The following is a 25,678-nucleotide window of genomic DNA, read 5'->3' as shown; positions in this document are numbered from 1 at the left end:
AATAGCGTAACATTATATTTGTACGTTAAAAAGTGCAGAGAACAAAAACTGCTTTTTGAAAAGTACAGGGGACATGTCCCCCCCCTAAATAAAGCCTTTGCCCACATTTGGCTCACCTATAATCTGGAAAATTTAAGTTGTATCATGTGTACTCACAGTATTTATTTCACACAGTTATTTTAGAGGTTTGTGTTATGTTTCAGCATTTTCAGAATGTGTTTTTCATTTTGAAGCATGATTGCAAAAATGTTAATTTGTAAAATTTTCCCACTGCATTTTTTTTAAAATTTTTTTATACTTGTGTGTTTTTGGTTTTGGATAATTTTGAGCATTCGGACGTTAGCCTCTATCAGCCATCATATTTGTCTGTACTGTATGTAAAACTGAATTCCAAATATATATATATATATATATATATATATATATATATATATATATATATATATATATATATATATATATATATATATATATATATATATATATATATATATATATATATATATATATTGTAAAGTGCAACAATTAGATATTGTTCTTGGTTGAATAAATTCCCATACAAATAATTAAAGCAAATAAAATGGATTTAATTTCAAAATACTAACTAAGAAATGTTGAAAAATGCTTTTTGTGCTGTACTATGATAATGTAAATATAAATACATTATAATTAGTTCAAATTGTTTCCCTTATAGGAGCCTACATACCCTTAATTTCCAAAGACAGGCATGATGAATATCATCAAATGAGTGAATTTACACTGACTTGGATAGAAAAGAGGAGGAACAGACAAGGGAGGGAGTTGGGAGGGGTGAGAGTGACGATGTAGGGGAGTGTTGTTGATTGTTTCTCATATTTCAAGAGTGGTCCTGCAGACAGATCACCACAGCAGACCACATGGTCCTCTGGTGTCCGTGGGTCTGAACTGTAACCAAGGAGGCTGGCACTTCATCAGACTAGCAGTCTTTATCCCAAATATTCACACTTAATGTTCCTCTTATTTTTGTTGCATTTGGTTTTCTAACTTTTTATGTTTTTAGGTAAATATGGTGAAAACTATTTTGCACCATACCGAAGAACCTCAAAACAGCTGGAAGTAGACTGTTCACATTGTAAGGAGCTTATCACTTGTTCTTTGGCAAAGGTGAGTTTTGCAACCCCCAAAAACATGAGGATGGAAAAAAAACGGCTTTTGATTTTGCAACTTAAAGAAATGCAGACATGAAGTAACAATTTTTTTCTGCCATATTTCATGTTGAGAGGATGCTTTTTCAGGTGAAATCATTTAAAATAGGATATTATTTTAAGCATGCTTTATTTAAATATTTATAATGTAATTAACACTAGTGTTAATCTGTGCACTACATTACGTTTATATGGAATGCCACACGCAAAGTTTATTTTAGTCAAAGGTGCAATTTTGATTTAATACGGTGAATGGTGTATTGCGCTTATCATGATGAGCAAAATGGCGATCAACAAGTGTGAAGTGTAATGAGCATGCAGTGATGGCCTTGAGAGACGAGCCCCCCCTTTCTCCCCATGCATGTCCTTGTCCACATTACCTCGCTCCTGTTGCTTTTTGCCACTCTTTTTGTTTTTGTGTGCCAAGCAGGCAACAAAGTATTAAGTGAAAAAAAATAAAAAAAAATCACACTTACGTATGTAACAAATCATTCAGACAAAACAAGTAAATGTGTTCACATTTAATACCTTACATTACCTGTCTTCCACAACCAGTGTCATTTACCTTCTGAAAGCGGTGCATCTCTCCATGCTGAAGGAGAAAGTCCCCATTAGCCTGATGTCGTCAGTTGTAGCCCCAGAAAAAAGCCCATCTAATGCAATGGGTCCCAAAGAGGTCAGTACAGTACACATGTGGTGCGTATTAACTGCTTTATGTATTGACTGTTGAAAATTTTTTAAACAATAGTAAACGTCTTCAAGTAACAAGTTCATTGTTTTACACAGCATTAGTACACTCACACAGTCCAGTAACATTCAGTACAATATTGTAATATTTTTGCATTTACAGTAAATACTGAGTTTTGATTGACACTTATAAATCTATATTCATGCATTTAGTTTATTTGCTTTTACCTTTTTCTTATTTGTTTTTAGCTTGATTGGCCTGTGAAGCCACCATGTTGATGTTGTAAGGTGCTATACAAATATCATTTGATTGATTGATTTATTGATATATTGATATTCAACATGGTGTATTAGTGTGGTTGTAGTTTGCATTAATATAGGACTAAAATATTAGATTTAGTTTTCATATTTGGTCACTTAACTTTTCAAAAATATTATTAATGAGATGAGTTGAGTCTACTAGGCTATATTGGTGGTGTCAAAGTTAAAATCATACATTTTGTTTCGCATTAACTTTTATTTTTTGAGTCCGTCTGCAAGATGTTCAATTGTGGAGGTGTTCCCGGATTGCAAATGAAACCACATCCCACCCTTTTCAAATGTCTTGTAATTTATCTTTTGAAAATGTACACTATTTGAATATGTATGTCGAAGTCATCACCACTATTTTGCGAACCAAAGCACCCAAACTGCATGCAAGCTCAGGCCAAAATACATGAACTTCGTGTTTCGACAAGTGGTTCTCAAACGTTTTTCCACCAAGTACCACCTCAGAAAACTTTTGGCTCTTCAAGTACCACCAAAATGGCCAGCATTAAAATACAGTAGTGTGGTAGGCCTAAGTATTCATTAAAAAAAAGCCAGAGGTTCTATTTAACAAGTAGATTTAATATTTTTGGCTACTGTAACATTACACATGGTTTAAACTGCAACACTGTGTTTGAATATAGGAAAATACAACTGTACTTATCAAATAAAATCAATGATTCATAAAAGTTAAATAATCATTGGACTAAAGTGAATATATGTTTTTAAAGATTAAATGAAAATGTACTTAAAAGTTGAATTATTCATTGGCGTACCACTAGATGAAGCCGGCGTACCATTAGTGGTAGATGTACCACAGTGTAAGAATCATTGGATTAGACGCTGTGACGTTTTTGTCAAACCGTGAGAACATTTATAAGTCAGAAAAGACACAATTCATCATAGATTCCCTATAACACGTTTACTCATGTGATTAATCACAAAACATTAAAACGCAGATAGAAATTGCGTAATTTATTTTGACCGCACATTCTCCTTAACTGTGGATGGTTACCTGAAAGGCGGAGCAGGTTGTTTACTCTCAGTGATCAGGTCAATGCATACGTCAGTGTAAAGATGAGTGAGGAGACTCCAACTTGTGGGCTTGCTGGCGAATTACTTCCAAATAAACCCAAACGGGATTTTAGATGAAACTGTTCCCAAGTTTTGAGCAAATAAATAACAAGTAAAACATTTAAAAACAATTCCCACATGACATTCTGAAAATTTAATTGCATTTGTTTCCAAATATTGGAGTCTTTTTAAAGGTAATTTAAATTATGCATGCAAGTAATTCACTGTGATTAATCGCGATTAATCAAAATGCAAAAGTGTGATTAATCGGATGAACAAATGTAATCGGTTGACATCACTAGTAAATATAAAAAAAGAAAACCCAACAACTGGCTTTTGGTGGAAATACCAACTGAGGTCAAAAGACAAAGTGCTTGCAATTGAGTGTGATCAAACATGACGACTGTTGTGTGTGATTCTAACCCTCCAGGTGGAGCTGGTCCTTGTAAAGGAGCAGAATGGGGTCCAGTTCACCTCCACCACCCTTGTGGCTCCATCCTCAACTCAGACCAACCCCAGTGGTGAGGCTGAAAGAGAGACCTGGGGGAAGAAAATTGACTTCCTGCTGTCCGTGATCGGATTTGCGGTGGACCTCGCCAATGTCTGGAGGTTCCCTCACCTGTGCTACAAAAATGGAGGAGGTGAGGTTGATGCTTGGGGGTGTGGGGTGGGGGAGAGGGCTGTGTGAGATAATCCGCCTCTATTAGAATAGCTGAAGTGGAATTGAAGGAACGATGACACGTCTATGTTTATGATTTTATTGAAAAGGTGAATTGAATGTTAAAGTTTCAAATGTTTGAGCTGTGTTTGTACTCTTCACTCATACATGCAACTGTGTGTGTGTGTGCGTGCGCTTGCGCGTGCGTGTGCGTGTGTGTGTGTGTGTGTGTGTGTGTGTGTGTGTGTGTGTGTGTGTGTGTGTGTGTGTGTGTGTGTGTGCGTGTGCGTGTGCACCAGCTTCTTATATGCATTAAGAATCTTCCAAGCCTTTACAGAGATCAAAATAAGGATAAAAAAGCAACCACAGCTGTTGTGAATAGATTAGCTCTAACAATCATGGCCACTAATTATGGCTGTTTAACATAGAGCTCTCATTAGGTTTACACTCTGTCCTGAAGGACGCTGCATGCTGCTAAACGTGTCCTGATTTTCCAAAATATCATTTATCAAAATAGTTTGTAATGCATTTGTATTCTAGAAAAAGAACGACAATGCATTTTTAGAGATAAATGAGCATAGCCTTGCATTTTGCATCTAAGAATTAGACAAACATACTTGTGTGTGTTTGTTGTGTGCAGGTGCATTCTTGGTGCCGTACCTGTTCTTCATGGTGATAGCAGGCATGCCTCTCTTTTACATGGAGCTGGCTTTGGGACAGTACAACAGAGAAGGGGCAGCAGGGGTCTGGAAAATATGTCCCATATTCAAAGGTAGGACAACAACAACGCACACAAACATAGATTTACTGTTTTACAGTAACCTTTATTTTAAGTGCAATGCTCAGTTTTGTGATTTACTAAATCAGACTGATGTTGTTTTCTGTATTTAACCACAAATACCAACAATGCCAATAATAATAAACATAACGCTGTCCTTGTTCATTCAGATTTTCTATTACTGTATATAGGGATATTCCAATCAGGGTTTTATGATGCAGATTTCAATACCGTTCTTCAGTGAGTGAGCTTGGTCGATACCAATGCAATACATATTATACAGCAGTGGTCCCCAACCACCGGTCCAGGGACCAGTACCGGTAGGTAACGCATTTGCTACCGGGCCGCAGAGAAACATGAAATAATTTATAAAGGACTGCATTTTCTCCGACTTAACTTCGGCCTGTCCCACTAGACACACCAATAAGCTTGTTTATAGATGTACGATAAAACTTCTCATAGGAAGTTGTTATATTTGTTATAACTGTGTACCATGATACAATGCACATTCATGAACATATCAAATACAAATGTGACAGATTGTAGCCGAAGGCTGATCTCCATCTGAATCTCATTGCAAAGGAACAAGCTCCCACTAATTCAGCATTGTAGGGACTTGCATTATTCATGCACTTATTTTTGCTGTATTTATCTGGCACAAGTGGAACGCCGGTCCCTGAAAAAATGCCTACATTAAACCAGTCCGTGGTGCAAAAAAGGTTGGGGACTACTGTTATACAGTATGTACTAAATGTAATGTTCTCCAATGTTTTTTTAGTGCTATTGACAGATTGACAAAATCAGCTCAAAACTTACGCTAGTTTATTCTACTATCTTAATACATGCAATTGTTTTAATAAACCCAGTCAGTATGAACAAAATCATAAACTACTATCAACCACTCATTGAAATAATTTTTGCCCTCAAAGTTCTCTTGTCTCTCGGGACTTTTCTGTATTCTCTGTATATGTAAACATGAACAAAAATAACAAAACAATGATGTTGAGAAAATACCACTTTTGGCCCAATCACTCTTGTTTTGATCATATATTGATACTACCCTTGGTGTCGACTCCACCAATTGTTGTGTACTGACTGTGACAATGCTGACACACAAACAGTTGTTGTCATAATATCCTCTCTCTAGACTCTTATCAATCTAATTATTAATTTCCTGTTAATAGATGCTTACTTTCTGCTGTAAGCTAGATCCATCTACACTTCTTCAACTTTACTTAGCACTTATTTCTTCTGCTGTGTCTCGCTAACTTAGCATCTCGCTTAGCAATTAGCATGCCTGCTTCTGCTTGTTTTTGATGTGTAACATGTTTAGCCTTGTCCTCCAGTGATAATGTTAATTTTGATATTAATAAATGCAGTTAATTTGCCATAATGGAAATCGCAAAAAGCTGCTGCCTGACCAGGGCTCAGAAAATCTGCAGAGACTCCTCCCACCCCCACCAAAGACTGTTTTCACTGCTGGACTCTAGAAAGAGCTTCCGCAGCCTCCGTAGCAGAACCTCCAGGTTCTGTAAATGCTTCTTCCCTCAGGCCATCTTGAACGCATCATTACAATCCCCTCAGTTCCCCCCAAAAACGGATTAACTCGCTGGAATATAAAGACAATATAATATACATCCATAAACGTGGATGCATATGCAAAAGTGCAATATATTTAGCTGTACAGTAATCTATTTATATCTGCACCTTATTGCTCTTTTATCCTGCACTACAACGAGCTAATGCAACAAACTTTTGTTCTTATCTCTACTGTAAAGTTCAAATTTGAATGACAATAAAAGGAAGTCTAAGTGTAAGTCTAAGTCTAGGTCTCTAAAGTAATGGGGGTGATTATTATTAAGTTAGAGGAGCGGCTCCACACTGTGCATTAAGACACACTTGTCAGCCAGTGGACTAAAAATAAATACAGTTTTAGCCAGAGGTGATAGGCATTGAAAGACATTAATTGGCAATGGCTATCTCCATACTTTTTCAAGAAAATCGTCTGATATTGATCAATCAGCACATCTCTACATGCATTTAATGTATTGTATTGTATCTTATCATACCGTGTAGGTGTATGTAATATCATGGCCTGTCAGTGCGTGTGCATGTTTTGCATTTATTATTCCCACTTAATCAATCAATGTCACCCCCCTGTCCATTTGTCCATCTACCTTCCCACTAAATTGTCAGCGAGTTGACTTGCCTTTGATATCTACATGTCGGTGTGTCTGCTCGCCTGCCCATTTGCTTGCCCATCCACATGTCAGTCGCTCTTTTGTTCGCTCGTCTGTGTCGAGCCGCGACAGGCATTGTTTATCCTCCCAGAACATCAGGTTCCGGTGGCACTCAGATGGAAAGCAAATGAAAATTAGGCTTTTAGACTCAAGATTGTCTGAATATATATATACCTTTTTTTTCCGGACATTAGGTTGCAATCTACAGGTACTCTTCAAAAAGCACATACTAGTTTCCAAGGATGTCATCCATTTGCATTAAGTTGCTTTATATCTTGTGTAACATTTCCTAACATTTCACAGTGATTATGCATTAAATACCTCCTAAAATGTTATGAAAAGACCATCTGTTGCATCTCAGCATGCAACCATACTTCTATCGGGTGTCCAAACATGTCCCTGTAAGGCTGAAGGTGTCTCACAGTTGTGCATATGCTTCTCGAGAGTGTGTATATGCAAGCGTGGGCCTTCAGCGTGTGAACATGTGCCGTCTGTCAGGGAGAAGACATTGACGTTCTAATCACACGGTCCACACACTGTCATTCTCTGCCTCTCAGTGGGGGGATAACAGTAATTATTCAAATGCACACATACACATGCCCATATTGACAGTAATTATTCTGATCAACAAGCTGGTTTCCTCTCGAGATCAATGCATCCAAAGAAAAGGGAGCAAGGAGCAGAATCGGGCGGGGATGGAAGCACACCAAGACGCCATGTGGCGCTAATAACAGGCATCGTTCTCGCACAAATATCACAGCCAGGCAAGGAAATAATCAATAAGTCACGGCTGGAGTCACGGCTTCCTAGCAAAGGTTGACACTTATGTTTAGTTGTAGATGTTAGTCATACAAAAAGGGTAGATGTGTTGATAAGTAAGTCTTCAGGTGTGCTAGTGTTCCGTTTCATATTAATCTGATCAAATGGATTTCTGAAGTTTGTTTTTGATCAAATGTAACAGATGCCAGCTTGTATGGTGTATATTTTTTGTGCTGTCAAATGATTTATTTTATTACACTTTTGAATATAGATTACTCAGGATTAATCACAGGTTATTTCTTGCGTGCATACTTTGAATGAACTTTAAAAAGACTCCAGTTTTTGGACACAAATGCAATTCTATTGTCAGAATGTCATAAGGAACATTTTATTTTACTTGAATGAACTACATTTATTTTCACAAACCATGGGAACATTTTTTTTTAAAGTCCCGTTTGGGTTTATTTTGAAGTAATTTGCCAGAAACACCACCAGTTGGAGTCTCTTCACTCATCTTTGCACTAATGTAGGCATTGACCTGAGCCCACCAAATAACAATCGCACTGTCTCGAAGGTATTATTATGTGCGATCAAAATAAATTGGGTGATTACTCTGCATATATACATGATTAATGCAATGATTTTGAGTGATTAATCAAATTAAAAACTCCCTGTTACAATGTCCATTTGATATTTCATATTCCTCTTAACAGGTGTCGGATTTACAGTGATCCTCATTTCTCTCTATGTTGGCTTTTACTACAACGTCATCATCTCCTGGGCTCTCTTCTACCTCTTCTCCTCGTTCACTGGCGAGCTCCCGTGGGTGCATTGTAACAACACATGGAACAGTCCAAACTGCTCTGACTGGACTGACAACAGCACCATCAGTGACATTTACAAGGCCACTCCGGCTCAAGAGTACTTTGAGTAAGTCAACCCGTATCTTGGTTCTACATCCGAAGATTTACACTCGCGCTTGCAATCCCACAGTGGACCCAGGGGGCATTGACATTATACTATTTAGTAATCTAATGCTATTTATTCTTTATGTAATATGTGTTAAACAAAGATGAGTACAACATCACCATCGGTACGAGCCAGAGGTTGTTTTCCAAAGGGGAAAATGTATAACATTGTTGGATGATGTGTGGGGTACAGGCGGGGTCGCCCCTTCTATACTCAGAGCCCTGCGAGCCGTGGCAGCCCTCATTTTCCAAAAATAACCGGATGTAAACTGTCAATTCATTAATGACAAGGTACTTTATGTGAAATGTTATCGCAAATGTATTTCTAGCCCCATCCTGCTTCGTCACTGTTAAGACTATAATGGCAAATTTCTCTGGTTATTCGCATTGTCCCCTTGTGGCGGGAAGTGTTATTGCTAGGCTGGTAAATATTGAGTACTGGCTGGAAATGTGTCAGGAATATATTTTTGAATTATGTTGAATTTTTTTGCACTAAAAAAAATTATTATTGAACAATTTCCCATGAATTCATTTTGGTACAAAACATCCTGCTTTGGTGCCCAATTTAGTTAGGCAGTTTTTTCCTCGTTAATGTAGATAAATGTATGTGTGTTTAGAAAAACATGAATATGATGTTTAAGGCCTTTCATGAATATGTAAAGCGCATATATATCCTTCTTTCTTGTTTGTCTTTGCTCTTGCAAAATGAAACACGATTGTAAAAATTATTATATTTATTGTGGTTAAAATAAATTAATCCACAGCAACCCTTTAGTTAATCTAATTAAATATTGTAATTGTTTGAGACCACTAATATGAATAAATACTGGGTGTTGCTATACAACATAATTTATATTTGTATACTACTTATCAGGATCTCTCGTGTATCAGGGTTTAGCATGTTAAAAGTGTTCAACAACCGCATATAGTAACCCCTATAACCTAAAAGTTGTGTGACAGAACATGAGGTACCGTGCTGAGGTTGTGGTCAGTCACAGAAGTAAACATTCATTTTTGATGAATCCATTTTACCGTCATTTATTGTGAAAGTACTTAAATGTAAAATATTCATACAATTTTCAACATTTAATCCTCAAAGATGTTTGAGCATCTAGTGAATGTACTGTAGTTACCCATTCTTTGTGACCAGATGCTGGCCAGGTGTCTTCTATTCCCGTGAGAGGGGGTGGTTTTGTTGTGACAGTCGAAGCTTTTCATACATCTTGGTTGGAATGGCAGTGTGCTATTTACATTGAATCACCTGCAGACAATTTGACTTTGTGTGCTAAATATCTTATTACGTCTTATCTGTCAGACCTTCTTTTAATCAATGGAAATTATGGAATCAGCCGTCTGTATTTCTTTTTTAAAGAACACATTGTTTTTAAAATTGTCTGTTGTAAGTTATTGCATAATCACCTCTGCCATTAGAAGATCGTGTCATTCCATTTGTTAAAAGAATTATGTTATATAAGATGGATCAATAAACGGACTTGATTCTCATCAGACGTTTTTCTTCCCCATAGGCGAGGGGTGCTCCACATTCAAGACAGCAATGGTATAGACAACCTAGGTCGTCCACGTTGGCAGCTAACTTCCTGTCTGGCTGTGGTCATTGTTGTGCTTTACTTCAGTCTGTGGAAGGGAGTCAAGACTTCTGGCAAGGTAGAGAATGGCAACCCAATTGTTTTTGTTATCGTACATCAGGGATATTTAACTAAATTGTTTTTGGGATCACATTTCCAGAAAGCTAAGGACCAGGAGACCGGACTTCTCCCTTCACTATTAGTCGTGTATTAGTGTATTTTCTGGAGAACCAACATCCTCTACAATAGACATTTGGTTTGGATTGATTTATTTTGTCAGTTACATGATCGCTCTGGTATTTTTAAGGACCTTCTGCAAAAAAAGCTAGTCAAAGATCATCTGTATGACAGCACTCTAGTGTTTTTAAGAGTCTGCTGCAAAAATGTGAGTCTTTCACAAGTTTTGTTGAACTGAAATTACAGGCCACCAAGTGAATAGCCCAAATGATGGAAAAGAGAGGACCTGGAATAGAACCTTGAGGAACACCCTTAGTATAACTAAAGAAGTTGAACAAATGACTACTGACTGCATCTGAAGTAAACAGGCTAATTACATTAATCACATTACAAAAATAAAAATGGCCAAAAAGTAGAGGACTTAAAAGGGTGCCTTGAGGAACGCCTCAGTTAGAGTGGCCCAAGGTCCTCTATACGACAGGAGCACTCTCATGTTTTTAAGAATATGCTGCAAAGTTGTTTGTCTCCCAAGTTTTGAATGGCGTCATTTCTGGGCCGGATTTGTGATACATGAAAAGGAAGGCCCCGCTTCTTCCTGAATACCTGGTATTTTAAATATGCTTGCAAATTCAAGTACACAAAGCATTAATAGTGTGTGTATCACTTGATGAGAGACATATTTCTCACGTGGCTATCTCACTGTTTCAAACATGCACCTGTTCTAATTGCGTGTGTGTTTGTGTGTATGTGTGTGTGTTTGCCTTCTGTGACCCTCTCAGGTTGTGTGGATCACAGCCACTATGCCCTATGTGGTCTTGACTGTGCTGCTGCTCCGAGGAGTCACCCTGCCGGGAGCCATAGATGGCATTAAGGCCTACCTGTCTGTAGACTTCCTGAAACTCTGTGATGCCAAGGTAGGAGCCAACTGGATAGTAAGGACATGCATGTGAAGTAGGGGTGGAAGTGTAAACAAGGAGAAGATGAGCTGAATGAATAAAGCAAATACAGCAAAAAACTAAACAAAATGTTTTATGGCTTAGTGCAGGGGTTCCCAAACTATGGCCCGCGGGCCGGATCCAGCCCGCCAGCGTCCAAAATCAGGCACGCGGGAAGTCCCAAGTATAAAAAATAAAAATAAAAATAAAAATAAAAATATATATATATATATTTTTTTCTGTCTTTTCTTATCCACTTTGTACCGCTTGCTACTCACGGTGTCTCCTAGCCGCTCAGACAAATCATATTGTCTAAAAATGCATTTTCTCATCGAAAACGTGACATCATCGCGCGCGCAGAAAGTGCGCTATATATATCTAATATATATATATCTATTTACATATATCTATATGTATATACATATATATATATATATATATATATATATATATATATATATATATATATATATATATATATATATATATATATATATATATATATATATATATATATATATATATATAGATATATACAGCCCGGCCCCCGGCCAAATTGTTTTAACCCAATGAGGCCCCCCAGTCAAAAAGTTTGGGGACCCCTGGCTTAGTGTGTGCTAAAGCCAATCCTCGCTGACCAGTCGCCAGTCAATCACAGGACATAGCCATTCACATTTATTACATTATTCACATAATTTAGAGTCTCCATTAACCTAATGTATGTGTAATGAGTAAAATACTGCCTTTCGCCCGAGTGCAGCTGGGATAGGCTCTAGCTCCCCTGCAATGCCGAGAGGAACAAACGGTATAGACAATGGATGGATGGACATATGGTACATTACCATATATGCTGAGTGCCACCCAAAAAGATTGTGAGTAGTAACACAAATAAAAACAGAAAAATGAACAAATTAAAGAGATGATTTAACTAAAACAGACTATCTTTGCATCTCAGTAAAACTAAAATAATGCTATTTTGTAACAGTAGAAGAGAAAGTCAAACACAAATATAAATAGACAGAGTAGATATTGAAAACTAAAGGAAATCACATTTTTCGGTGTAATTATAGATCTACATTACTACTCTCACCTATGGTCATGAAGTGTGGGTCATGACCGAAAGAATAAGATCGCGGATACAAGCGGCCAAAATTAGTTTCCTCAGAAGGGTGGCTGGCATCTCCCTTAGAGATTGGGTGAGAAGTTCAGTCACCCGAAAGAGACTCGGAGTAGAGCCGCTGCTCCTTCGCTTGGAAAGGAGCCAGCTTAGGTGGTTCGGGCATTTCGTGTGGATGCCTCACGAGCATCTCCCTAGGGAGGTCCTTGTTGCACGTCCCACTGGGAGGAGACCCCGCGGTAGGCCAAGGACCAGATGGGGGGATTACATCTCCTTTCTGGCCTGGGAACGCTTCGTCATTCCCCAGGAGGAAGTTGCTAATGTTGCTCTGGAGAGGGAAGTATGGGGGTCTCTGCTGGAGCTGTTGTCCCCGCGACCCGATTCCGGATAAGCGGTTGAAGATGGATGGATGGAAAATAAAATGGAAATCTCATATAGAAAAAATATGCAACATAATGTGGCAAGAAATATTTCTATAATAAATAAAGCAAAATATATCCGAGACCAAAAATCACTTTATATTATTTACTGCCCGCTAGTGTTACCACATCTGATTTATTGTGCAGAAATATATGAGGAAATAATTACGTAAGTGTGCTTACTTTAATAACCGTGTTACAAAAAAGGTCAGTTAGAGTAATACATAATGTTGGATATAGAGAACATACAAACCTTGTATTTATTAAATCTAAAATATGGAAATGTAATGATTTGGTGGATTTGCAAACAGCTAAATTTGTAAACAAAGCAAACTATAACCTGATACCCAATAATGTTCAAATCTAATTAAAACATTTGTTTGCATGTACAACACTTAACACCTTTAGTATTTTAGAATGTGAACATAAATTATGGAATGAATTAAGCAAAGAAATCAAACAATGTACTAATATGATCCAGTTTAAGAGGCTGTTCAAACAACAAGTGTTTACAAAGTACAAGAAGAAGAATTATGATTAACGTCATGAACTTATTGAAAATAAGATATTATACATCTCATTAGGTGAATCATAACGGATATAACTATTAATGAGAAGAACTGATGTATTTTGAACACATTGATGTAAGTTGTGTACTAATTTAGAACAGGAAGTGAACATAAACTATATTGCAAAATGTATTTGGCCACCTGCCTTGACTTACATATGAACTTGAAGTGCCATCCCATTCCTAACCCATAGGGTTCAATATGATGTCGGTCCACCTTTTGCAGCTATTACAGCTTCAACTCTTCTGGGAAGGCTGTCCACAAGGTTGCGGAGTGTGTTTATAGGATTTTTCGACCATTGTTTCAAAAGTGCATTGGTGAGGTCACACACTGATGTTGGTCGAGAAGGCCTGGCTCTCAGTCTCCGTTCTAAATCATCCCAAAGGGGTTCTATCTGGTTCAGGTCAGGAGTCTGTGCAGGCCAGTCAAGTTCATCCACACCAGACTCTAGTGCACAGTCATGTTGGAAGAGGAAGGGCCCCCCCCAAACTGTTCCCACAAGGTTGGGAGCATTGAATTGTCCAAAATGTTTTGGCATCCTGGAGCATTCAAAGTTCCTTTCACTGGAACTAAGGGGCCAAGCCCAACTCCTGAAAAACAACTTCACACCATAATTCCTCCTCCACCAAATTTCACACTCGGCGCAATGCAGTCCGAAATGTATCGTTCTCCTAGCAACCTCCAAACTCAAACTCGTCCATCAGATTGCCAGATGGAAAAGCGTGATTCATCACTCCAGAGAACGCGTCTCCACTGCTATACAGTACTGCATCCGACCTTTGCATTGGACTTGGTGATGTATGGCCATGGAAACCGATTCCATGAAGCTCTCTGCATTCTGGATGTGGGCTAATTGGAAGGTCACATGAAGTTTGGAGCTCTGTCGCAACTGACTGTGCAGAAAGTTCGCAATCTCTTTGCACTATGCGCTTCAGCATCCACTGAATCCTCTCTGTCATTTTACGTGGCCTACCACTTCGTGGCTGAGTTGCTGTTGTTCCCAAACTCTTCCAATTTTATAGGAAAATGGGGACTAAGATACGCTAAAATGTGTGCATTACATTTACAATGCAGAGCAATAAATTAATCACTGTGTTTCTGCATATCTCTTTACTATCGCCTTTAAATGTTTCAGATCTTATTTACATTTTCTTGCAAAGAAGCTCAACAAGTACCCATAACTAAACACTCAGTTATGGACAAAAAAAAAAGGGAGTAAGAATAAGCGAGATATGCATCCCAGGGGATTGGAGAATTAGATTAAATAGATACATGGCGCAGTAATTTGCAAAATTACCTCCCGTATTCACAAGCGTCTTTCATCTATTGCCTTTGAAAGAGTTTCCTGCAATTATCCCTCATAATGGCTTTTTTCCTCTCCTGTGCCTTTTGTTTGCTGCTTCACACAAGTGCGTCTGTTCTGTCGCCCCCCAGGTTTGGATCGATGCCGCCACGCAGATCTGTTTCTCGCTAGGAGTTGGGTTTGGTGTGCTAATTGCCTTTTCCAGCTACAACAAATTCAGCAACAACTGTTACAGGTAAAGAGACATGCAGGTGGGGAGTTGCCAAGGCGCGCACACACACACACACACACACACACACACACACACACACACACACACGTGCAGTAGGTGAATTACAATAACCTTTGAAGCTCCTTGAAACCTGACATGTCTTTGACACCCCACTGTGCGACAGACAGCAGGAGCACAAGTAAAAATGTTTCTGCTCTTTAAAACATCATCAGCACCCCTGAGCAGGCTTGTTTGTTTGCTTTTTATGCTTTGTTTAAAAATTGACACATTGTCCATTACTCCATATCACAATACATTCCGCCCGAGTGTAGCTGAGATAGGCTCCAGCGCCCCCCGCGACCCCGAAGGGAATAAGCGGTAGAAAATGGATGGATGGATGGATGGATATATATATATATATATATATATATATATATATATATATATATATATATATATATATATATATATATATATATATATATATATATATAGAGATCTATATATACATCTATATCTATATATCTATATATATATATATATATATATATATATATATATATATATATATATATATATATATATATATATATATATATATATATATATATATATATATATATATATATATATATATAAATATATATATAGAGAGAGAGAGATCAATATATAGATATATATCTATATCTATATGTATGTACTTTATAAACTTTATAAATGTATATATTTACATATATGTATATATGTATCTAAACATATATATATATCCATCCATCCATCCATCCATCTTCTTCCGCTTATCCGAGGTCGGGTCGCGGGGGCAGCAGCTTAAGCAGAGAAGCCCAGACTTCCCTCTCCCCAGCCACTTCGTCCAGATCCTGGCCAGATGAAGCCATCAGGATCACATCATCTGCAAAAAGCAGAGACCTAATCCTGCAGCCACCAAACCAGATCCCCTCAACGCCTTGACTGCGCCTAGAAATTCTGTCCATAAAAGTTATGAACAGAATCGGTGACAAAGGGCAGCCTTGGCGGAGTCCAACTCTCACTGGAAACGTGTCCGACTTACTGCCGGCAATGCGGACCAAACTCTGGCACTGATCATACAGGGAGCCGACCGCCACAATCAGACAGTCCGATACCCCATACTCTCTGAGCACTCCCCACAGGACTTCCCGAGGGACACGGTCGAATGCCTTCTCCAAGTCCACAAAACACATGTAGACTGGTTGGGCAAACTCCCATGCACCCTCAAGGACCCTGCCGAGAGTATAGAGCTGGTCCACAGTTCCACGACCAGGACGGAAACCACACTGTTCCTCCTGAATCCGAGGTTCGACTATCCGGCGTAGCCTCCTCTCCAGCACACCTGAATAGACCTTACCGGGAAGGCTGAGGAGTGTGATCCCACGATAGTTACAACACACCCTCCGGTTCCCCTTCTTAAAGAGAGGAACCACCACCCCGGTCTGCCAATCCAGAGGTACCGCCCCCGATGTCCACGCGATGCTGCAGAGTCTTGTCAACCAAGACAGCCCCACAGCATCCAGAGCCTTAAGGAACTCTGGGCGGATCTCATCCACCCCCGGGGCCTTGCCACCGAGGAGCTTTTTAACTACCTCAGCAACCTCAGCCCCAGAAATAGGAGAGCCCACCACAGATTCCCCAGGCACTACTTCCTCATAGGAAGACGTGTTGGTGGGATTGAGGAGGTCTTCGAAGTATTCCCTCCACCGATCCACAACATCCGCAGTCGAGGTCAGCAGAACACCATCCTCACCATACACGGTGTTGATAGTGCACTGCTAGCCCTTCCTGAGGCGGCGGATGGTGGTCCAGAATCGCTTCGAAGCCGTCCGGAAGTCGTTTTCCATGGCTTCCCCGGACTCCTCCCATGTCCGAGTTTTTGCCTCTGCGACCGCCGAAGCCGCACACCGCTTGGCCTGTCGGTACCTGTCCGCTGCCTCAGGAGTCCTATGAGCCAAAAGAACCCGATAGGACTCCTTCTTCAGCTTGACGGCATCCCTCACCGCCGGTGTCCACCAACGGGTTCTAGGATTACCGCCACGACAGGCACCAACTACCTTGCGGCCACAGCTCCAATCAGCCGCCTCGACAATAGAGGTGCGGAACATGGTCCATTCGGACTCAATGTCCAGCACCTCCCTCGTGACATGTTCAAAGTTCTTCCGGAGGTGGGAATTGAAACTCTCTCTGACAGGAGACTCTGCCAGACGTTCCCAGCAAACCCTCACAATGCGTTTGGGCCTGCCAGGTCTGTCCGGCATCCTCCCCCACCATCGCAGCCAACTCACCACCAGGTGGTGATCGGTAGAAAGCTCCGCCCCTCTCTTCACCCGAGTGTCCAAAACATGAGGCCGCAAATCCGACGACACAACTACAAAGTCGATCATGGAACTGCGGCCTAGGGTGTCCTGGTGCCAAGTGCACATATGGACACCCTTATGTTTGAACATGGTGTTTGTTATGGACAATCTGTGACGGGCACAAAAGTCCAATAACAAAACACCGCTCGGGTTCAGATCCGGGCAGCCATTCTTCCCAATCACGCCTCTCCAGGTTTCACTGTCGCTGCCAACATGAGCATTGAAGTCCCCCAGTAGAACGAGGGAATCACCCGGGGGAGCACTCTCAAGTACTCCCTCGAGTGAATCCAAAAAGGGTGGGTACTCTGAGCTGCGGTTTGGCGCGTAAGCGCAAACCACAGTCAGGACCCGTTCCCCCACCCGAAGGCGGAGGGAAGCTACCCTCTCGCCCACCGGGTTGAACTCCAACATGCAGGCTCTGAGCCGGGGGGCAACAAGAATTGCCACCCCAGCCCGTCGCCTCTCACTGCCGGCAACGCCAGAGTAGAAGAGAGTCCAGCCCCTCTCGAGAGAACTGGTTCCAGAGCCCTTGCTGTGCGTCGAAGTGAGTCCGACTATGTCTAGTCGGAACTTCTCCACCTCGCGCACTAGCTCAGGCTCCTTCCCCCCCAGCGAGGTGACGTTCCACGTCCCAAGAGCTAGCTTCTGTAGCCGAGGATCGGACCGCCAAGTGCCCTGCCTTCGGCTTCCGCCCAGCTCACATCGCACCTGACCTCTATGACCCCTGCTATGGGTGGTGAGCCCATTGGAGGGGGAACCCACGTTGCCTCTTCGGGCTGTGCCTGGCCGGGCCCCATGGGGACAGGCCCGGCCACCAGGCGCTCGCCATCGTGCCCCACCTCCGGGCCCCACCTCCGGGCCTGGCTCAAGAGGGGGGCCCCGGTGACCTGCGTCCGGGCGAGGGAAATCTGGGTCCATAGGTTTTATTTTTCATTGAGGTCTTCGAGCTGCTCTTTGTCTGATCCCTCACCTAGGATCAGTTTGTCTTGGGAGACCCTACCAGGGGGCATAAAGCCCCCGGACAACATAGCTCCTAGGATCATTGGGACACGCAAACTCCTCTACCACGGTAAGGTGGCAGCTCAGAGAGGAGATATATATATATACATATATATATACATATTTACATATATGTATCTAAATATATACAGTATATATATATATATATATATATATATATATATATATATATATATATATATATATATATATATATATATATATACGTATGTATGTATGTATGTATGTATATGTATGTATGTATGTATGTATGTATGTATGTATGTATGTATGTATGTATGTATGTATGTATGTATGTATATATATATATATATATATATATATATACATACATACAATTTTTTTTCACCCAATATAAAGAGGCAATACACTACATGTCATAAATGCTTACACATTAATATGCATCTACAGTATATCTATCAGACTCTGATTTCATGGACTGCTGTGTTGCTTTTAGGAATGTGTAATCTCAACCTTTTCAAATGTTCTCTTTTTGACGTTCTAATCTTCACCTTATTTGGTTATCATAATGCAGGGATGCCATCATCACCACCTCCATCAACTCTTTAACCAGCTTCTTCTCTGGCTTCGTGGTCTTCTCCTTCCTTGGCTATATGTCCTACAAGCACAACGTCCCCCTGGACAAGGTTGTAAGGGATGGTATGGTTCTCCATAAATGTCCCTCTCATACAGAATCAATCCCATTTGCCATCACTGCACCCTTTTTTTCAGCGATGTGATGTGGAGTTTAGGTACAGAGGGTTTGTTGGGCTGAATAGTCAAATTTAGTCTGCTTGACTTATTGATCTGGTATCTGTCTGAGCTCTGTGCAACTTACAATCATGCATTAATTACCAATGTGACTGTTAAATGTCAGTCGCTGTCTTGTATTGAGAAGCCTGGTGCACTGCCTATGGTGCTGAAACAACAGACAGCTACAGTATCTGTATCAGTGCTTCACCATTATTTTCTGTTACGCCCCCTATAGGAAGAAGAAAATACTTTGTGCCCCCCCCATTCTTTGCCGCAAATAATCTGCCCACAAAAAAGCACACCTCTGCATAACATTGTAAACCTACTAACATTGAATACAACCAAAATTAAAGACCTATAGATGAGCTTACAACAGAAATCCTTATTTAAACTATACATTTTTTTTGACCGACTTGAACCATTTGATACCGAAATGTTTTATTAAATAAACTCAATGAATAATTTGTTCAAATTCGATTAGCAACAACAATTTAGGAGCACAATGTATACTATTAAAAAAAATGAATAAAAAATTTTTTTTTTAATCAAAATGTAAAGTCAAGATTAATGGCTACAATGAACACGTTTTGAAGTGCACAGTTTTTTGAAGCAGGGTTTGAAGCATGATACTGTATGGTACTGATAAAGCATGTTTCCCGGGGTCACATGCTCCCCACTGGCATCGCACCGCGACTCCCCACTATTTGAGAAAAACTGATCTCTAACAACATTGATCTATACCAACATTCTACTATAATTGTGTTTAAATTGTCTAATGGCCAGTAAAACTGGATTAAATATTTTAACATACACAGAGATATTCATTTAAATTGTGTTGGGGTTCACATTTACAGAAAGCTATAGGGACCGGACTTCTCGCTTAACTATTGGTCTCACTTTGGATATTCCGGAGAACCAGCATCCTCTACAGTAGACATTTGGTTTTGGTCTATTTTTCTTTTTTCGGTCAGTTACAGAGGCGCTCTTCTCTTATTATTGTCCTTATGCAAAAAAACAATTAAAAAAAGATAGGTCGATCATCTTTGACAGCGCTCTCGTGTTTTTTAAGAATCTGCTGCAAAAATGTGAGTCAGTTTTTGAACTGAACTCATGGGCCAGCAGTGGAATATCCCAAGTGATGAAAAAGAGAGAACCTAAATTGGAACATTTAGGAACACTACTAGTATAACTAAATGTGTTGACTAAATGATTACGGACTGGATCTAAAATAGACAAGCTATAACATTACGAAAACAGTATGTAACTGCCAAAAAGAAGAGGATTTAAAGAGGTGCCTTGAGGAATGCCGTAGTTGTGTGAATCACATTTTTGGACCGTAATGTGTTGCCAATCTGCCAATAAGTTGTACAAGTTTCTTTATAAAAAAAAGGCGCACTCGAGTGTTTTTAAAAATTTGCTCCAAATATGTTTGTCTACAAAGTTTTGAACTAAACACGAGCCAGATCTGGCCCTTTGGCCGACATTTGAAGGAGAGCCCTGCTCTATGCTTACTGTAAAAGCAATACCAATCCAACATGGCAAGCTTTTTTGTAGTCCGCTATGTAATAATGCACACATGACTAAAATATACCCTAAACCGAATTGTCATTGAATGTGAACCATTTACAAAGTGAAGTCAGAACACAAATTGGGTTTTTCATTGTTTGATGCAGTTTTCATTTTTTTTTTTTAGGGGCTGGCTTGGTCTTTGTTATTTACCCAGAAGCCATTGCAACACTGCCTGGGTCATCGGTGTGGGCAGTAATCTTCTTCATCATGTTGCTGACACTGGGCATTGACAGTGCTGTGAGTATGCAGTTGTTTGATCTATTCCATCAAACAGCAGAACATCATTTAGTTTTACAGTCTTATTGATATATATGCATGGTCTAAACACTAGCCAAACGATCAAATATTTTGGACGACTAATCTACGTAGACAATGAGTACTAATTCAAATAATAGTATGTGAATCGGTTCTCAAAGCTCAAAAACGAGTTCCTACGTGAACGTCACAGCAATCAACCGCTTCAAGGGAACAATGGTGAGCAGGTGCGATTTACGGCGTTGCAATCAGGATGTAAATACAGAAGCATTGATTATTACTTATCTATTTATCAGGGCTAGCAGTGCTGACGTTACATTTTTATTGAAATATGAGCATGTAAAATATAGTTGTTTTGATCCAAAATTATTTGAACATGTTCTGTAATGTTTGCCACTTCAAACCACCTTAATTATGGTAAATATTTTAAGTCAATCAAGAATAAAAAACTTAAGTTCTCACATTTATGTTGAGGTCTACAGTTTTGAAAATGTCATTAAGTTGAAATAAATAATAAGTATGACACAGAAATTTGCAGTTTTAATGTCAATTGTAAAATAATATGGAACAATATTATGTTTTATTGAAACATAATAACAATAATAATGGATTATATTTACTGTACATAGCACTTTTCTATCGACTAGATACTCAAAACGCTCACATTCACTCTGCCGTGGGGTAGACTGACAGAAGCTTGACTGCCAATTTGGGCCTACGGCCCCTCCAACCACCACCTATCATTCATTCACCAGTGAGGGGGTGAGGGTTATTTCGATGGCAAGAGGCGGGGAGCGAACCTGGAACCCTCTAGTTTTTGGCACTGCCACAAAAGTTAATACAGAAGTTAGAAAAGTGAGTTAGGTATCTAATACAATGCATTTTAAAGCTTTATTTGATGAGGTAGATTACAGCCATGATATTATACATATGTACTATGTAAATAATAAGATGTGTGTGTAACAAGGTTCACATATGGGCCATTCAACCCAATTGGTTCAAAGTGAGGTTGTCATTATATAATAGTACAACATTAAAGTACACATTTCTAAAAAAAGAACAGTCAACTTTTCTTTGGTAATTTCAGAATATTTGGGAATGTTTTTTCCTCTCCCCAAACATAGCCTTCAATAATGAATAAAACATATGATGTTACCCTGTTAAAACTATGCTTATTTCCCTTGTGTACAGGTTATCTTTAGAAATAATTGTTGAAGATTTTTACAATAAAATCCATAAAAATTATTTTCTTACCAAATATACTTCATTTTATGAAATTCTTCAAAAATGTCTTTCTAAAATTAATAACACTGATCAGATTGATTTCAGAATTAACGATTTATGAAATTGAACATACATTTAACCATACAGTATCATAATATTTTAGTTGATAACTCAATATACCTTATTTTATTTGTACACACACAGTGTTTTGGTAGTGACCTAATAATAACAGTTTTCTCCAAAAATAAATGATTTTATTGACCACAAAATGTATGTGTTTTTTAATATGTCCAACATTAACACTTTACTTTGCATTCTATTTTGTCACTACCTACCGAAATAATCATGTCACCACTGAAATGTTATATGTTTCCGGTGTGACAATTCTAGCTAATTTTGACCATAACTAAATAATGCTAGCAAGCATATGGCTAGTAAACACATCTTTGAAGATGTGTACACTCATAAAAACATCATATTTTGCATATAAACTGAAAAAGTTTACATAATTGAAAAAACACTGATTTTTTCCACTTTGGAAGACATTTATTTAAAAAAATATAGGATTAAGCTACTAACCATGCAGTCATGAGGGGCAGTAATGTAATGTCACTTCCTGGTCAAAAATGTAGGGGTGTGGCTTAAATCCAGAATTAGCTACACCTCTAAAACTCTTGTGTTTCGGTAGTGACATAAAAACTGGGGACATGATTTTTGGAGCAATGATTTTTTATTAAAAAATGTATTTTACAATAAATCTATATGTCTTTCATCCTCTGTTTGAACTTTAAATTGTCACCATTGAAACAAGTCAAAAAAATGTTTTAAGTGGTATTTTCATAAATTAAAATTTAGGGGTCACGTTGAAGGACAGCTACTTCTCAATAGAAAGTACCTTATGAAAGATGATTTAGTATGTATTATATTTATCGTATCACTATCTCAATTAATGGCCTGGGTATGAACAGATTATTATATCATCTCAGTAAAATGCATGTCAGAATACTTAATTGTTTTGTTGAACCATTTTTTTTGGTAATGGGGCAGCACCTTGCATTAATTCGGTAGAATGCCCCACTAATACGAGTCAAATTGTTGTTTGACAAATGTAAACGTCAGTGAGTAAAACTTGTAATATTGAGCATCATTTCACAGCATTCACGTTTTCACTTCATATTGGTAAATACGCCATAAAGAATTAAAAGATGCAGATATATATATATATATATATATATATATATATTTAATAGAAACTATGAGCTGTGTTCATATTCTGAAAAAAAACAAGGTTTGTCACTGTTTGGGTTGAAATAAACTATTATAAGTGTTACTACAATGAGTAGCACTGAGCTATTTTCAATTTGTAGAAATAACTCTCACAGGAAATGAAGGTTGACGACACTTGCTATTGCTGGGTTGCAATCACGTGACCTCGAGGCACTTCCGGGTTTCAGGCGATGATCATTAGGCTACTGTTTATCTACCTGCATCAGTGCAGATTTAGACATAGTTTGAAAGGTAACTATACAAGCGACATACTTGCCAACCTTGAGACCTCCGATACGGGGAGGTGGGGGGTGGGGGGCGTGGTCTGAGGTGGGGAGGGGGGCGTGATTGGGGGTGTGGTTCAGGGCGTGGTTAATAGGGGAGTACATTTACAGCTAGAATTCACCAACTGAAGTATTTCATATATATATATATATATATATATATATATATATATATATATATATATATATATATATATATATATATATATATATATATATATATATATATATATATATGTATGAAATAGTTGACTTTCAGTGAATTCTAGCTATATATATATATATATATATATATATATATATATATATATATATATATATATATATATATATATATATATATATTTTTTTTTTATTATACAAATAAATAAAATAAATACTTGAATTTCAGTGTTCCGGGAGGCTATCCAGTAGATGGCAGTATTGTCCTGTTTTAACTTCTCCGTTCATGACTGAGTATATCATTTCGGCCACCGTGTTCAATGGAGAAGTCTGTTCTACAAAATGTACATGCAACATACCCCTTCCCCTTCGTACTGTCCTGGATGAACTGAAATTCTTGTTTCCATTCGTTTTGGAACTTGCAAGCGTATTTCTTCATCTTGCTCGTCGACGGCATCGCCATGTCTGTAACTTCCTCGTTCAGCTGCTTCGTCTCCTTGTTGTGTGCGCAGTTGTGCACTCTACTCTCTAAAAGCCGTAGATGTTATGACGTCATTGGGCAGGCAAGCTGTTTGTATTGTGGGAAAGCGGACGTGAGAACAGGCTGTCCCCACTCAGGTCCGCATTGAGCTGGAGTGGGCGTGGCCTCCAGCTCCGGCTGAATACCGGGAGTTTGTCGGGAGAAAATTTCTGCCGGGAGGTTATTGGGAGAGGCACTGAATACCGGGAGTCTCCCGGTAAAACCGGGAGGGTTGGCAAGTATGACAAGCGATCATTTGAAATGGGATGGAGTGGATTTAAACACTCTTAAGAAAAATATTTTTTGAAAGATTTAAACCATTTGAGTGAGTAAAACAATATTCAGTCTAAGGCCAAGGTTATACAGGGTATATCCCACCTAACCTTATCCCTGTCCACATACACACAGTGCCATCGTTTAATACCCCCACCCCCCCTCCATCTGCCGGCGCAACGTGACCTAGTACGTATACACGGAAAATGGCGGACGCGCATATATATTAGGTCATAGTCACCTCTGACCTGGAAGTGTATCCTTACCCTGTGTTTCAATGTAGCCTATTGCCACATTTCTTTTAACGGTAAACCTTGCTTGCCTCACCATCAGCAGCTGTTAGACTATTGTAGTGAATCACACCTGAGCCATCCTACATAAATCATATCTTTAATGGATGTGTAAAAGTAAACAATGTGATAAAGAACATTTTACAACAATAAATCTAGGGATCTAGGTATCTGGTCAGGACACTCCTCACTCTTTTACCTTCATTGTCCATTTTTGCAATCCTGCCTGTGCTTGTAGGCTGAAATTGGCGGTCGAACTTGACGGCCGCAACCACTTCATGGCTTCACAATAGTTACGGAGTACAAAACTAGACGTTGAGTAATCGCTCGACATACATCACGGACAATAACTGACAGTCTGCTTTGCCAGTCCAAATGCATTTGCTGTTTTCCGTAGTCTTCCCTCATCCACGGGAGCCCGCATTCTCGTTGTCTCCCCTTCGACAAATGGACAAAGTTTTTTACTAAGTAGAATCACAGCTCACCTGGACATTCGAAGGTTCTCTTGCCATTCCTCTGGCACAACACACTCGGTGACAAACATATCTCACTAGGCTGCCGTTCTTCCAGGGCTTATTCAAAACCGTCGCTCAACATTGCTATGTTGTTGTTTGAGATGTGTTGTATCTGAAATAGCTGCAATCGCCCGTTTCCTTCTCTTAAGGTATTCATGTGTGTACATGTAGAAGAAGGACAAACACGGG

General features: G+C 39.2%; 1 protein-coding gene across 2 annotated transcripts in view; it reads left to right on the top strand.

Annotated features, from left to right (window-relative positions):
• The first annotated feature begins 888 nt into the window (after positions 1-888).
• Positions 889-25,678, top strand: part of slc6a3 (solute carrier family 6 member 3) — a 37,734-nt gene continuing 12,944 nt past the window's right edge. Inside the window, exons 1-10 of one of the 2 annotated variants that reach the window (XM_062063412.1) lie at positions 1,011-1,143; positions 1,740-1,860; positions 3,682-3,892; positions 4,550-4,681; positions 8,400-8,616; positions 10,181-10,319; positions 11,197-11,331; positions 14,892-14,995; positions 18,914-19,038; positions 20,825-20,937. In XM_062063412.1, coding sequence (XP_061919396.1) covers positions 1,774-1,860; positions 3,682-3,892; positions 4,550-4,681; positions 8,400-8,616; positions 10,181-10,319; positions 11,197-11,331; positions 14,892-14,995; positions 18,914-19,038; positions 20,825-20,937 — 1,263 coding nt within the window. In that variant the 5' untranslated portion in view covers positions 1,011-1,143; positions 1,740-1,773. Of the gene's footprint in view, positions 1,144-1,739; positions 1,861-3,681; positions 3,893-4,549; positions 4,682-8,399; positions 8,617-10,180; positions 10,320-11,196; positions 11,332-14,891; positions 14,996-18,913; positions 19,039-20,824; positions 20,938-25,678 lie in introns of both variants that reach the window. The other variant, XM_062063411.1, reaches the window with a different exon arrangement.

This window comes from Entelurus aequoreus, linkage group LG11 (assembly GCF_033978785.1).
Source record: "Entelurus aequoreus isolate RoL-2023_Sb linkage group LG11, RoL_Eaeq_v1.1, whole genome shotgun sequence".
NCBI classification, from domain to species: Eukaryota; Metazoa; Chordata; class Actinopteri; order Syngnathiformes; family Syngnathidae; genus Entelurus; species Entelurus aequoreus.
The sequence above is the reverse complement of the archived record's forward strand: the minus strand, read 5'-3'. Positions and strand labels throughout refer to the sequence as shown.